Source organism: Danio rerio, chromosome 25 (assembly GCF_049306965.1).
Source record: "Danio rerio strain Tuebingen ecotype United States chromosome 25, GRCz12tu, whole genome shotgun sequence".
Taxonomy (NCBI): domain Eukaryota; kingdom Metazoa; phylum Chordata; class Actinopteri; order Cypriniformes; family Danionidae; genus Danio; species Danio rerio.
In genome coordinates, this window is record NC_133200.1 from 7,030,205 (window position 1) to 7,047,067 (window position 16,863).

General features: G+C 40.1%; 1 protein-coding gene across 1 annotated transcript in view; it reads left to right on the plus strand.

The window, feature by feature from the left end:
- The first annotated feature begins 2,703 nt into the window (after positions 1–2,703).
- crabp1a (cellular retinoic acid binding protein 1a) overlaps positions 2,704–16,863 on the plus strand; it is a 30,520-nt gene continuing 16,360 nt past the window's right edge. The window contains 2 exon segments of the mRNA NM_182858.1: positions 2,704–2,832; positions 8,755–8,933. Of these exon segments, the coding sequence (NP_878278.1) occupies positions 2,760–2,832; positions 8,755–8,933 (252 nt within the window). The 5' untranslated portion in view covers positions 2,704–2,759.

A 16,863-nucleotide genomic window follows, 5' to 3' on the forward strand; every position in this document is an offset into this window, starting at 1 on the left:
TCTAAGTGGGGTTTAGTCCGGGAGGCATTACTGTTTTTCGTTTTAAAGTGGGGTTTAGTCCAAGATTCATTACTGTTTTCCTTTTCTAAGTGGGGTTTAGTCCGGGAGGCATTACTGTTTTTCGTTTTAAAGTGGAGTTTAGTCCAAGATTCATTACTGTTTTTCTTTTCTAAGTGGGGTTTAGTCTAGGATGCATTACTGTTTTTCGTTTTAAAGTGGAGTTTAGTCCAAGATTTATTACTGTTTTCTGTTTTTAAGTAGGGTTTATTCCAAGATGCATTACCGTTTTCCTTTCCTAATTGGGGTTTAGTCTAGGATGCATTACTGTTTTTCATTTAAAGTGGGGTTTAGTCCAAGAATCATTCCTGTTTTCTGTTTAAAAGTGGGGTTTAGTCTAGAATGCATTATTGTTTTCCTTTTCTAAGTGGGGTTTAGTCCGGGAGGCATTAATGTTTTTCGTTTTAAAGTGGGGTTTAGTCCAAGATTCATCACTGTTTTCTGTTTTTAAGTGGGGTTTAGTCTAGGATGCATTACTGTTTTCTTTTTCTAAGTGGGGTTTAGTCCAAGAATCATTCCTGTTTTCTGTTTTAAGTGGGGTTTAATCTAGGATGCATTAGTGTTTTCCTTTTCTAAGTGGGGTTTAGTACAAGATGCATTACTGTTTTTCGTTTAAAGTGGGGTTTAGTCCAAGAATCATTCCTGTTTTCTGTTTTAAAGTGGGGTTTAGTCTAGGATGCATTAGTGTTTTCCTTTTCTAAGTGGGGTTTAGTCTAGGATGCATTACTGTATTCCTTTTCTAAGTGGGGTCTAGTGTGGAATGTATTACTGCTTTTCTTCTCAAGTTTAGGTTTAGTCCAGGATGCATTACCGTTTTTCGCTTTTAAGTGGGGTTTAGTCCAGGATGCATTACTGTTTTTCGCTTTTAAGTGGGGTTTAGTCCAGGATGCATTACTGTTTTCCGTTTTAAAGTGGGGTTTAATCCAAGATTCATTACTGTTTTTCTTTCCTAAGTGGGGTTTAGTCTAGGATGCATTACTGTTTTTCTTTTCAAAGTGGGGTTTAGTCTAGGATGCATTACTGTTTTTCGTTTTAAAGTGGGGTTTAGTCCAAGATTCATTACTGTTTTTCTTTCCTAAGTGGGGTTTAGTCTAGGATGCATTACTGTTTTCCTTTTCTAAGTGGGGTTTAGTCCGGGAGGCATTACTGTTTTTCGTTTTAAAGTGGGGTTTAGTCCAAGATTCATTACTGTTTTCCTTTTCTAAGTGGGGTTTAGTCCGGGAGGCATTACTGTTTTTCGTTTTAAAGTGGAGTTTAGTCCAAGATTCATTACTGTTTTTCTTTTCTAAGTGGGGTTTAGTCTAGGATGCATTACTGTTTTTCGTTTTAAAGTGGAGTTTAGTCCAAGATTCATTACTGTTTTCTGTTTTTAAGTAGGGTTTATTCCAAGATGCATTACCGTTTTCCTTTCCTAATTGGGGTTTAGTCTAGGATGCATTACTGTTTTTCATTTAAAGTGGGGTTTAGTCCAAGAATCATTCCTGTTTTCTGTTTAAAAGTGGGGTTTAGTCTAGAATGCATTATTGTTTTCCTTTTCTAAGTGGGGTTTAGTCCGGGAGGCATTAATGTTTTTCGTTTTAAAGTGGGGTTTAGTCCAAGATTCATCACTGTTTTCTGTTTTTAAGTGGGGTTTAGTCTAGGATGCATTACTGTTTTCTTTTTCTAAGTGGGGTTTAGTCCAAGAATCATTCCTGTTTTCTGTTTTAAGTGGGGTTTAATCTAGGATGCATTAGTGTTTTCCTTTTCTAAGTGGGGTTTAGTACAAGATGCATTACTGTTTTTCGTTTAAAGTGGGGTTTAGTCCAAGAATCATTCCTGTTTTCTGTTTTAAAGTGGGGTTTAGTCTAGGATGCATTAGTGTTTTCCTTTTCTAAGTGGGGTTTAGTCTAGGATGCATTACTGTATTCCTTTTCTAAGTGGGGTCTAGTGTGGAATGTATTACTGCTTTTCTTCTCAAGTTTAGGTTTAGTCCAGGATGCATTACCGTTTTTCGCTTTTAAGTGGGGTTTAGTCCAGGATGCATTACTGTTTTTCGCTTTTAAGTGGGGTTTAGTCCAGGATGCATTACTGTTTTCCGTTTTAAAGTGGGGTTTAATCCAAGATTCATTACTGTTCTCCTTTCCAAACTGGGGTTTAATCTGGGATGCATTACGGTATTTCCTATACAAAACAAGCAGGAAATTCTCTAGTTTTTCTCTATTTCTGCTTGAGTGTGTGTCATGGATCAGTGGGCACATTAGGATGGGAATACAGTGATTCATCCTGAACTGAACCCCACATCGGAATGGGCATAAGCTGATGCATCCCCCGCACTGAAATGTGGGGTTCAGTGTGGGATGCGTCGCTGTATTGCCGTCCTAATGTGCCCAGTGATCCATGAAACTCAAGCAGAAGGAGAGAGAAACATTAGTGTTTGGTTTTGTGGCTGATGCTGGAACAGGTTGTTTTATGCAGCAGTCTGAGCGCTGCCAGTGGGCGGGAGAGAGACAGAGACAGTGATAGAAAAAGACAGAGGGAGAGAGAGAGAGAGAGAGAGAGACAGTTGAGGCGAGAGGGGAGGGACAGGGTGAGTGAGAACATAAGACAGGAAGGCAACGGACGATCACAAAGAGAGTAGAAAAGGAGAACAAGTGCAGCAAAGGGACCAGAGGAGAAGAGAGAGAAAGAGAGAGAGACAGAGCAGGACAATCCGAAGCTCAAAAATGCCTCCCAACTTCGCCGGCACCTGGAAAATGAAAAGCAGTGAGAATTTCGATGAACTTCTGAAAGCTCTCGGTAATTTTTCATTTCATCCCATTAGCTGAGCATCACGTACGCTTGTCATCTCTCCTCCGGGCATCTCGGAAACACTGGATTTAGATGTTATCGTAGTGATGGAACATGAGACGGCTGATTATTCACATTTATCATGATAGGAGATGTGGTTAAAGTGGGTCACGTGGTTGTTAAAGTTATCTGAGGGCTTTGTGTTCGCTACAGTCACTTTAGTGATTTGTTTCAGTACAGGACAGAAATCTCTCTGAACAGATTCAGGCAGTCTGGAGCAAAACTCTGGGGGTTACATGATAAATTTGGCTTTTTCTTGCATTTGGCAGATGCTTTAAGGAATGTTTTACCTCTGCATGTGTGTTCCCCTGGAGTCAAACTCATAATGGCGGCTTTGCAAACAATTTGCTCGAGTAAAAGGAACAATTTTAATGCTTTTTCAAAGCCTGGGACAATTCATGGAGATTCTGATTTCTTGTGAATATTCTTTAAAAATATTTAGCTTTTAATTATTTTAACACCTCACATTAAACTAATAAAATTAAGATTTTTTTCATGCGAGATTATACATTTTCAAAATTAAATATTTATGTTTATTTTAAAAAACAAACATTTTTCCAAGCCTAGAACATTACATTGAGATTTACCATTTTATAAATACATATTTTAGCAAAGTATTTTTATCTATTTTAGTTTTAGTTATTTTAGCACGTCAAATTAAACTACTAAAAAAAGATTTTTTATGTGAGTTAATACTTTTTTTTTAAATTAAATATTTGTTTATTTTACATATCAAACCTTTTTTAAAGCCCAGGACATTTAATTGTGATTCTGTTTTCATGTAAATATATAAAATAAAGTATTTTAATTTTAGTTATTTTAACACATCACATCAAACTATAAAAAATATGATTTTTTTAATGCGAGTTAATAATTTTTTTAAATGAAATATTTATGTTTATTTTAAGTAACAAACATTTTTTTTAAGCCCAGGGTATTAAATGTATTTCTGTATTTCTGTATTTATTTAATATTTTTTGTAAATATTTTAGCAGTAATTTTTTTTTGTTTAGTTTTAGTTATTTTAGCACGTCACATTTAACTAATAAAAATATGACATATTTTATGCAAGTTAATAGTTTCTTTAATACAGTAGTTTGTTATTAGCAACAAACATTTTTCAAATCCCAGGATACACATTAAATTAATAAAAACATTAAATAAATAAAAATATTAAATATTCTTATGCGAGTAATACATGTTTTTTCAAATTAATTATTAATTTTTATTTGAAATAGAAAATATTTTAAATATATAATATAATATTTTAATTATTTTAGCGAAGTTTTTTTTTATTGACAGCTAAAGTAAGTAAAAAAAAAAAAAATCTTAAACTTTTAAAATATTTTTTAAAATATGAGTTCCTTGGACTTACTTTTGCTGTTTATTCTGTTATTCTATTTTTGTTTTTTATTTTTATTTATGTTAGCACAACACATTAAACTAATAAAAATATATATTAAAAAAATAATATATATACATATATATATTATATATATATATATATATATATATATATATATATATATATATATATAAGTATATATATATGTATATATATATGTATATATATATATATATATATATATATATATATATATATATATATATATATATATATATATATATATATACCAAATAAAATATTGTTTTTGTAATAAAAAAATATATATATATATAATAAGACGAAAATAAAAAATATAATAAGAATATGATAATAATAAATAATAAATAAAATGGCTGTTTATTTTAAGTAAAAAAAATTTTGTTTGTTTTGGGGTTTTAGTTTGAATCCTTTATTTTATTCTGATTTTAATTCAAATTTTGATTTCTTTCAGAATTTTTCTTCATTTCTGTTCAGTTGTCTGATCAGCTTATTGAGCGTAAAATATCTCATTTTATTAAAATGAAAAAGTATTGGATTAAGTGTATACATACAGGTGCATGCTAGCTCATTTATTCTTAAAAGAATTGTATAATTTACATTCATATATAATTTCATATTGAGATGATTTGTTTTTTATTTTTAGGCTTTGGTGACAGTATTATTGAGGTTTTTGAGTAGACGTGCAGGATAACAGGGCTCTTTTTCTTAATTAAAATCTCCTACAGTATAGCAGAGAAAATGCATAAGACAAATCATATTTTTACATTTTGTTCATCACTTGAGTGTCCTTATTGAGTTGTAATGCTATTTTGTGATAACATGCATACTATTTTACATTTCGCATGATGCACAAAAAAGTATTTTTTAGCCCGCATTCCTGCTGTTGATGTGTTAAATCGTCACAGATATTGCAGGTTTTAAGCCACACATTCTGAAAGTCTCCGAGATGGAAATTACGATGAGACGGAGAAGCAGAAAAGAGAAGATGAACTCGCTCACCCGCTCGTGTCTTTCTGTAAAATGCACAGTCCAAACCAGAGCTAAAAAACTTGTGAAACACTCCCAGAATTCCTCAGATTCATCCTGAGGGATTCTCCGGCATTCACAGAGTTTTGAATGGCACAGAGCTGAAGCAAACTCTTCTGAGGACAGTATAATTTCAGAGAACAGCAAACCTGGAATTATGTGAAATTAGAATCAAGGCTAAAACAACAGTCTACAAGGTCGTGTGGTATTTTTTGCTACAAAATAAAAAATTAAAGCTTCTCATTCTAGCCAGAGTTAAAGTTGGCATATTTTACGGTAAAGGTATTTCAGCTCAATGATCCATGTGGTCTGAAAAAACACAGACAAAATTATCTTCTTATAAAAAAGGAATTAGCTGAAGGTGACGCAGAGGTGCAGTAGTGCTGTCGCTTCACAGCATGAAGGTCGCTGGTTCAAGCCTAGGCTGGCTCAGTTGGCGTTTCTGTGAGGAGTTTGCATGTTCTCCCTGCGTTCGTGTGGGTTTCCTCCGGGTGCTCCGGTTTCCCCCACAGTCCAAAGACATGCGGTACAGGTGAATTGGGTAGGCTAAATTGTCCGTAGTGTATGAGTGTGTATGAATGTTTCCTAGAGATGGGTTGAATCTGGAAGGGCATCCTCTGTGTAAAACATGTGCTGGAATAGTTGGCGGTTCATTCCGCTGTGGTGATCCCTGATTAATAAAGGGACTAGGCAGTTTTTGGATAAAGAAATCAAAATACTGGCTATTCATTTTGCTTTGGCTTACTCCATTATTTGTCAGGGGTCACCACAGCAGAATGAAGCACCAACTATTTCAGCATGCTTTACGCAGCGGATGCCTTTCCAGCCGCAACCCAGAACTGAGAAACTCCCATACACACTCAATCACAAACACTCATGCATGTCAATTTTGTTAACTTAATTCACCTATAGCACATGTGTTTGGACTGTGGGGGAAACCCACACCAACACGGGGAGAACATGCAAACTCCACACAGAAATGCCAACTGACCCAGCCGAGGCTCGAACCAGCAACCATCTTGGTGTGAGGTGACTGTATTTACCACTGAGCCACTGTGCCACCTATGTTGGCTATTGTTAGTGAATATTAAATCAATCAAATAAAACATACACACACACGCACACACACGCACGCACACACACGCAATGCATCCTAGACTAAAACCCACTTAGAAACACAACAAACTTCTGCATCTTCAGAGCAGTTCTGCGAGTCACTTGATAAGTAGAAATAAAATATAAAAAAGAATTAGAGCGGCACAGCAAAAACAAGGAAGCTGGTTCGAGTCTCGACTGAGTCAGTTGGCATTTCTGTGTGGAGTTTGCATGCTCTGGTTTCCCCCACAGTCCAAAGACATGTGGTACAGGTGAATTGGATAAACTATAAGTGGGCGTAGAGTATGAGTGTGTGTGTGTGTGAATCTGAGAGTGTATGGGTGTTTGAAAGTATTGTGTTGCTGCTGGAAGGGCATCTGCTGCATAAAACACATGTCGGAATAGTTGGCGGTTCATTCCGCTGTGGCAGCCCTGAAGTAAAGACTAAATGGAAGGAAAATTAATGAATGAATACATTTTATTCTACATTTTTTTTCTTTTTGTGATGATTCATAGTTTTTTTCTGAATTACAGAGTGATAATCAAGCGCACACCCTGATGTCAAAACACCATCAGAAAACCTAATGTTGGCACCAACAGCCTTGTTGTTAGGGCTTTGACATATAGCACCCAGATGCTCACGGCGCTCAGTCGAGTTCGATTCCCAGCTCGAGGTCCTTTGCCGATCCTTCCCCTCTCTCTGCTCCAAATACTTTCCTGTTTGTAAATCTCGACTGTCCTGTCATTACAGGCGAAAACCCCTAAAAAATTATTACTACAAAAAAAAAAGAAAGAAAACACGTCAAATAACACAACAAAAATTAGAATCGATCAAAACCTTGACGTCTATTTTACATCCACACATTGATGCCCTTTTGACCATCAAAATAACAACACAATAAATCATTATAATATATGAAAGTGTCATTCATCGAAAAAAGCTTCAAATCTAAATTTATGCTGGATCCTGTATTGATCTTCCACAATGCATGTAAACTACCTTGATGTCAAAACAACATCAAATTGACTTCTAACAATGGCGTTAAAAAACACGTCCAAAATTGCCTATATGACAATCATCCATTTTTTGTTATGGATTTTTGACGCCAATGTTCATTCATTCATTTTCTTGTCGGCTTAGTCCCTTTATTAATCCAGGGTCGCCACAGCGGAATGAACCACCAACTAATCCAGCAAGTTTTTACGCAGCGCATGCCCTTCCAGCCGCAAGCCATCTCTGGGAAACATTCACATACACTCATACACATTCACACACACTACAGACAATTTAGTTTACCCAATTCACTTGTACCGCATGTCTTTGGACTGTGGGGGAAACCCACGCAAACGCAGGGAGAACATGCAAACTCCACACAGAAACGCCAACTGAGCCGAGGCTCGAACCAGCGACCTTCTTGCTGTGAGGCGAACGTGCTACCCACTGCGCCACTGCGTCGCCGACGCCAATGTTAAATCTCAATTTCATTCATTCATTTTCTTTTCGGTTTAGTCTCTTTATTAATCTGGGGTCACCACAGCGGAATGAACCACCAACTATTTCAGCATATGTTTTACACAGCGGATGCCCTTCCAGCTGCAACCCAGTTCTGAGAAACATCCATACACACTCATTCACACACATACACTACGGACAATTTAGCCTATAGTGCATGTGTATGGACTGTGGCGGAAATCGGAGCATTCGGTGAAAACCCATGCAAACATGGGAAGAACATGCAAACTTCACACAGAAATTGCACCGAACTAGCTGAGGCTCGAACAAGCGACCTTCTTGCTGTGAGGCGGTTGTGCTACCCACTGCGCCACAGCGCTCAATTTCATGTCATTTTTAAATCAATTGATACTAAATCGATTAGCATTTTTTACCGTTTTTTTTTTTTTTGCATGATTTTAATGTCGTTTTGATTTCAAGGTGCCCGCTGTGAAAAAAAAGATTCCCAAAATCGCCTCTATAAAAACTTTGATACATCAAAACTAAAACATTTTTTTTTTTACAAGCAAAGACTTTTATTACGCCAGATTTGCATAGGACGTTAGTCTTGTTTTTGAATCTGCCACTATGCTGACACACAGGCATCTGTAGCTCCGCCCTCTTTTGAAAAGAGCACAATCTCATTTGAATTTAAAGCGACAGTCACCAAATCAGCACAATTAAGATCAAAGTCTAAATGGGGCAGTTTCAAAGAGTTATAAAACATTATCTGTGAGCTGAAACTTTACATACACACTCTAGGGACTTATTTACATCTTATAAAATTGTGTTTTTTTTTTCAATTTGGCTCATTATTTATTATGCATTACTCTACACTTTGCTTCAAATAATAAACAACTGTGTTTTCCAGGCGTAAACGCGATGCTCCGGAAAGTAGCGGGCGCCGCTGCAGCAAAACCGCATGTGGAGATTCGACAGGACGGAGAGCAGTTTTACATCAAGACCTCCACCACTGTCCGCACCACTGAAATCAACTTTCGCGTCGGAGAGGAGTTTGACGAGGAGACGGTGGATGGCAGAAAGTGTAAGGTGAGAAAGCAGAAAGCAGACACTGAGCTGCTGAGATTCACACTGAACAGTTAAGCCCTTAAACAGCAGCCGGAACAGGTAAACAAGCGACATCTGATGACTGTAGGACAGAGTTACAGATGGAGAGGGCTTAACGGGAGAGATGAGGACAAATAATACGGCACTTAACATGTCCATTGGAAAATTAGCATTGAGAGGAAGCTAATTGAAAATTTAATGAGCTTAACTATGAATTATGCATGCATTATTACTCAATCTGTTCCCATTTTAATGCTCTAAGACAAGAATGGGTGTTTAATAGTATCAGGACAACATTTATGAAGATCCACTTCAAATGTTGACCACTGTATATCAATCTACTCCCACAATTTAATTAAAAAAGTTTTTATAGCTGTTTAATTTAATAAACTAATTAATTATACTACTATTTTCAAAATAAAAATTTATGTGAAAATGTGAAATATTATATATATGTTTTACACATAGGGCTCTATGATTACCCGTCACAAGGCGCGACACAATTGTTGTTTGTTAGTTTCAGCACGACACAAGTGTCGTTTTGACGTTTTGCAGACATCCCAAGTCTCCTGGAGGTTCCGGGAGTCTCTATGCATTTGCGGGATGCCCACAAATGAATGATAATCTCCCGGAAATCACGCGCCTCCCGCCCGGTCCTTAAATAGTGTCCACCGCATCCCTCCAAGCTCTTTAGGTACGTTTGGCGCAAGTCAACCCCAGCACACACCTCACAACCACCGCGCTTCAGGTACATCGCACACACACGCCCCCACCGCTCTTCAGATACGTCATGCGCACACGCCCCCACCGCTCTTCAGATAGGTCACGCGCACACGCCCCCCACCGCTCTTCAGATACGTCACGCGCACACTCCCCCACCGCTCTTCAGATCCGTCACGCGCACACGCCCCCACCGCTCTTCAGATCCGTCACGCGCACACGCCCCCACCGCTCTTCAGATACGTCACGCACACACGCCCCCACTTCTCTTCAGATACGTCACGCACACAAGCCCCGACCACTCTTCAGATCCATCACGCGCACACGCCCCCACCGCTCTTCAGATACGTCACGCGCACACGCCCCCACCGCTCTTCAGATACGTCACGCGCACACGCCCCCACCGTTCTTCAGATACGTCACGCGCACACGCCCCCACCGCTCTTCAGATACGTCACGCGCACACGCCCCCACCGCTCTTCAGATACGTCACGCGCACACGCCCCCACCGCTCTTCAGATACGTCACGCGCACACGCCCCCACCGCTCTTCAGATACGTCACGCGCACACGCCCCCACCGCTCTTCAGATGCGTCACGCACACACGCCCCCACCGCTCTTCAAATGTGTCACGCGCACACGCCCCCACAGCTCTTCAGATACATCACGCGCACACACCCCCACCGCTCCCCACCGCTCTTCAGATGCGTCACGCGCACACGCCCCCGCCGCTCTTCAGATAAGTCACGCGCACACGCCCCCACCGCTCTTCAGATAAGTCACGCGCACACGCCCCCACCGCTCTTCAGATACGTCACGCGCACACGCCCCCTCGCTCTTCAGATCCGTCACGCGCACACGCCCCCACCGCTCTTCAGATACGTCACGCGCACACGCCCCCACGATTTTCAGATACTTCACGCGCACACGGCCCCACCGCTCTTCAGATCCGTCACGCACACACGCCCCCACCGCTTGTCAGATACGTCACGCGCACACGCCCCCACCGCTCTTCAGATCCGTCACGCGCACACGGCCCCACCGATCTTCAGATACGTCACGCGCACAAGCCCCCACTGCTCTTCAGATATGTCAAGCGCACACGCCCCCACCGCTCTTCAGATCCGTCACGCACACACGCCCCCACCGCTCTTCAGATACGTCACGCGCACACACCCCCACGCTATTCAGATACTTCACGCGCACACGGCCCCACCGCTCTTCAGATTCGTCACGCACACACGCCCCCACCGCTTGTCAGATACGTCACGCGCACACCCCCCCACCGCTCTTCAGATACGTCACGCGCACACGCCCCCACCGCTCTTCAAATACGTCACGCGCACACGCCCCCACCGCTCTTCAAATACGTCACGCGCACACCCCCCCACCGCTCTTCAGATATGTCAAGCGCACACGCCCCCACCGCTCTTCAGATCCGTCACGCGCACACGCCCCCACCGCTCTTCAAATACGTCACGCGCACACGCCCCCACCGCTCTTCAAATACGTCACGCGCACACCCCCCCACCGCTCTTCAGATATGTCAAGCGCACACGCCCCCACCGCTCTTCAGATCCGTCACGCGCACACGCCCCTCTTCAGATACTTCACGTGAATACATACCACCACTCTTCAGAAACCCACTCTCCCGCGACCTCCCACAAATAATCTCTGTGTCCCCCAAAAGTGACTTTTTCCAACTTGGCATGTCTAGTTTTGCACCACGCTATATAAATAGCAAATGCATTTGCGCTCATAAGTGCACCCATTGGCACTCTGGTCTAAAAAATGAGGTGTGTTAAGGCGCATTGCTGGTGCGTTGCTATTTTGAGGAACTAAAACCAGAGCACCCAGAGGAAACCCACACGAACGCAGGGAGAACATGCAAACTCCACACAGAAATGCCAACTGGCCCAGCCAAGGCTCAAACCAGCGACCTTCTTGCTGTGAGGCGATTATGCTACCCACTGCGCCACCGCGTCGCACCATATTATTTTTATTATTTAGTTATTATTCATAAAACATTTGAGATTTTTTTTTCACAAAAAACATCAAATGATAAAACATTAATAACAATATAAATAAAATAGAAATATACATTTTATTCATAATCAAATAATAATAAAAAAATTCAAATACTTTAATGCAATTACTCATTCATCTTTCTTCAGCTTAGTCCTTTATTTATCAGGGGTCGCCACAGCAGAATGAACCACCAACTATTCCAGCATGTGTTTTACACAGCGGATGCCCTTCCAGCAGCAAATCAGTACTGTGAAACACCCATACACTCTCACATTCACACACACACACTCATACACTACACCCAATTTAATTTATTCATATTACCTATAGCACATGTGTTTAGACTGTGGAGGAAACCGAAGCACCCGCAGGAAACCTTGCATGCCAACACGGGGAGAACATGCCAACTGGCTCAGCCAGGACTTAAACCATTCATCTTATTGCCCTGAGGCAACAGTGCTAACCACTGAGCCACCGTGCCACCTTTTATGCAGTTATGCATGGTGCAATTTAGCTTTTATTTGTTAATTTTTATGCACTCCTTTCATGCAATTAAAATCCAGAGTATCAATTTTGAGAATTTTGAGGTTAATTACGTAAAGCTTTAAGTCATTCATTGAATAATATATTGAAATGATCACAATTTAAGAAGCTAAACATATACATCACACCTGCGAGAAAATGAATCATCCCCTGTTGAGCTCAGCAAGCACTTATAAACAAAGCAAAGCGCCAGTAATGGAAACTGCTGTTTTTCAGATCCATTTCCCCGAACATCTGGGCCTCTGATTTCAGAAGAGGCAGCCACAGACACGTCTATGCAGATTTACATTAGTCCACCTCACACATCGCATCCATCAGGACAAATTAGCCATTAACGAGAGCGTCGTTTAGCTCAGCATGAGCTTCTCCATCATCTTCAGAAGAATAATAATCTCTCCATATCACCTTAATCGTGTTTATACGCATTTTTGCAGAATTGTGGCTTTCACTTTCTTGCACAAGCAGTCAAAATTCGAGCCTGTAACCCGAGCGCATCCAGCCATCCTGCATTGAACATTTAACTACATGGTAAAATCTACAACCTCGTCCACTGAAGCTTTATATTTCATTCCACTGACCTTAACAATGAGCAAAATGATGGCGTGGTCAAACCGCGAGAAACCTAAACCTGTGTTCAGACCACAAAGCTCAGCAGAAAGCCTGTTTTAACCACTACGAGTGACTAAAAAATTAGACAAGGGCAGGAGGGTCACTGGTTGCAATTAGATGAAAAAGTGGCACATTAATTACCATCTCTTATTGAGCGTCATAAATAGACAACATTTCTAATTTGTCAGGCCTTAAAGCGATTGTTCACCTAAAAACGAAGGGCTGTTAATTTATTTACCCTCAAGGTTATCCTAGACGTTCAATGTGACTTTTCTTTTTCTTCAGTAGATGAAGCTGTGATTCTTTAAATGCAAGTCTATTCAATCATTTTCCTTTGGCTTATAGCCCGTTTCCACTGAGGTGTGAACGCTGAACGCTTTTATGGCTGTTTCCACTGTCAAAAGGCGTACCGAACCGAACTGTACCAATTTTTCCGCACCCTTTCGAAAGGGTTCCACACACAAGGGTATCAAAAGGTGGAGTAACACGCACAGCTGAACGCTGATTGGTGTCATGACTGTGTTTGTCCACCAGATGCCACTGTAGTTCGCCAGCAACCCCCAGCGGACTACAGTGGCTTTAGAACTACATTTCCATACATTCTTTGGCACACACACCCGGTCTCTCATCTACACTGATTTACAACCACAGCTGTCTCCGTTCTCTGTGATTACCTGGACTATATATTCAGTCATTCATCCTCTGTTTGTCAGTTGGTCGTTGTCATTGTTGGTATGTTGTTCCTGATCTTGATCTAGCTCTTGCTCTTGTATCTCGTCTTAGTGTTAAAGTCTAGTCCCAGTTTAATCTGTTTGAGTTGCTCGTTTGTTTGTTTATTTTGTTAATTTGTTACTTTGATTTTTGGATTTTGTCACTGTTGCTGCACTTTCACATTAAAGATCTGCACTTGGATTCTACACCCGTTTTTGTTCCTGTTTTAATCCTGAAACGTGACAGATTGGTTACAGAGATAAGTCACTAGCTCGTGTGGAGCTAACCAGAATGAAAACAAAGGAACCGCCATGTTTTAAATACACAGCCGAGAAATTACACCATAATACTATATAACGAGCCATGGACGACCCAAGCTTAAACAAACCTAGTCGTTGTCTTGATGTACAGACAAAAAGCCAAGAAGAACAAAATCTGATGTGTCCTGTTGTTGTTTTACGAGGCCGTCTAAAAGTGCAAGCGGTTTTCGCTTTCTTCTCGCGATCTCGTCTATATTTGATATAACGAACTTCTTGAGCTGATGATAATAACGTGTGCGTGATTATTGAAGTGTCTTCGTCATCTGATCCTTTCAGAAAGAAAAGGACAAACACGAGAGTAAAGCCTGACAAAACACAGGAGCAAATTGTTTCAGCAACCTGAATCAGGAACAAACTGCCATATTTATCGTCGCCTTTTGGACTATTATGAACTCGGAATGACAAAATGACACTCTGACAGAGGCTATGTGCTGGCGAAGATTACAGACACAGATGAGAGGTTTGCACTGACTGTGGGCTACAGGCCCGTGCAGAGACCATCCAAAGGGCATGTGCAGGTTAAATTTTTGGAAGAGCGGGGGGGTGGGGGGTATGTTTGGGGTTGGGGAGGTGCTGCAGATCTGCACTGCAGAGTGGATGTGCGCGTACTGAAGAGCGGTGTTATCGCGCGGTTACTGATCAGCTGTGTTGTCGCGCGCGTATTCAAGAGCGGTGTTGTCGCGCGCCTACTGAAGGGCGGGACCGAAGGTGTGCCGCGTCGCGGGGGCACTTTTGATCATTTTGGAAGGGCACTTTCTATCCAAGACTAAAAAGGGCATGTGCACTGCACAGGTTGAGCCCTATGTGTGCACATGCCTGGTGGGCTATGTTGCGTGTTGTTTATGAAACTAAATAAGGACTAAATGTATGCTGTGTGTAGTTTTTCTGTAGTTCGTAACATATCGGAGACTGTAAGGGTTCATATATGTTGCATTTATATATTTATTTTATAGAATTGCAGATTTTACAGTCGGCTATTGTCATTGATCTGCAGTTATAATCAAATCCTGTTCATAGAAAAGTTAGTAATAAACATTTATAAACAAGTATTTATGTGTATAAAGCATCTGTTTTGTGAGAAGTGCTTCTCATATGATTTGTAAATGACCTGGACAGCTTTACTGTAGACATTTATTCGAGCGAGAATGACATCGACTGAAACTCATACACCACGCCCACCAAAAGGGTGCCCTTGGTAGTGGAAACGCAAGCCTGATAAAAGTGACCCGTACTGACCCATACTATGCTGTTCCAGTCTGTGGAAATGGGCCATTAGTCTCTATTTCAGAGGTCGCCACAGTGGAATGAGCCGCCAACTATTCCAGCATATGTTTTACGCAGCGGATGCCCTTCCAGCTGCAACCCAGTACTGGGAAACACCCATACACACTCTCATTCACACTCTCTCATACACTACAGCCAAATGTGTTTGGACTGTAGGGGAAACCGAAGCACCCGGAGGAAACCCACGCCAACGCAAACTCCATACAGAAATGCCAACTGACCCAGCCAGGACCAGCGACCTTCTTGCTGTGAGACGACAGTACTAACCACTGAACCACCATGCAGCCTTTTTACATTTCACTTTTCCATTTTTTTGTATTTCATGCCTTGAATGTCGCGTCTTTAGGATGCAATGTTAAGTTACAATTTAAAATTCAAATTCTAACTTTTAAACGCAGCTCTTCAATGTCAGTTCCAAAACAGTGGACGAATCAGATGAGACGGGGCAAGCAATGCGAGCTTCTGTTTACCAGGGGCAGACTTTTTTTTTTTTTTTCCAATATGTTTATTGATTTTTTTCCTTTTCACCCCATCAACTAGGCATACAGACAACAATGCAGCCTACACAGCACATATCTACACCCTTCTTATGTATATACACCCATACATACAAAAAAAAAAAATAATTATAATAATAAATATAAATATATACATATACATATAAATATACATGCATACACACATATACATACATACACATACATACACACATATACGCACATACATACATATACAATATTTGAATTATATATATGTGTGACGTAAACAATAACACAATAATACAAAAGGGAAAAAAAAGAAAAAAGGGGGGGAAAAAAGGTATTAATAAATAAAAAACATGTTTACAAACACACAATTTACATAATATTCATATATGGTTCCCAAAGATAGTCAAAGTTCTTCTGCTTGCCTTTGATAATATAAGTTAGTCTCTCCAGTCCAATACAGTTCAATATTTCTTTTTTCCACATTTCTATGGATGGAGCATCCATGTGTTTCCAGTATAATGCTATAGCCCTTCTAGCTTGAAGGAAACCAAAATCCAAAATTCTTGTATTTCCAATTGTAAGTTCCTTAGGATACAACCCAAGAATACAGAGCTTGGCATTTAAAGGAATTTTAATATTAAACATGTCTGACATACATTCAGTTATATCTTTCCAAAATTTTTGTATTTTAGGACATTGCCAGAGGCAGTGATATAGTGTACCTTTATCATCTAAACATTTAGAACACACATCTGGAATATTAGCAGACATATGATGAAGTTTCACAGGGGTTATATACATTCTCATTAACCATTTATATTGAAGTAGTTTAAACCTGGTATTTATTGTTTGCATTTGAGCTTTTAAGCAAACATAATTCCAGTCTGCCTCATCTATCTCCTCTTGCATATCTGCTTTCCAGGCATTTAATTTATCCAATGTTGATTCATTACTATGTTTGACCATAAAATTGTAATATATAGAAACATGACCTCTTCCTTCTAAATTTTGGATAGTTATTTCCTCCAATTTTGATAAAGATGGTATACAACTAATCTGTGTTTCTTTTGATGACATGTAACTCTTTAACTGTAGGTATTTAAAGAAATGTTTTTTAGGAACCACATATTTTTTACATAAAAGCTCAAAGGAAAGTAAAATCCCATCTTCATACAAATCTCTTATACTTTGGATGCCTCTTGTATTCCA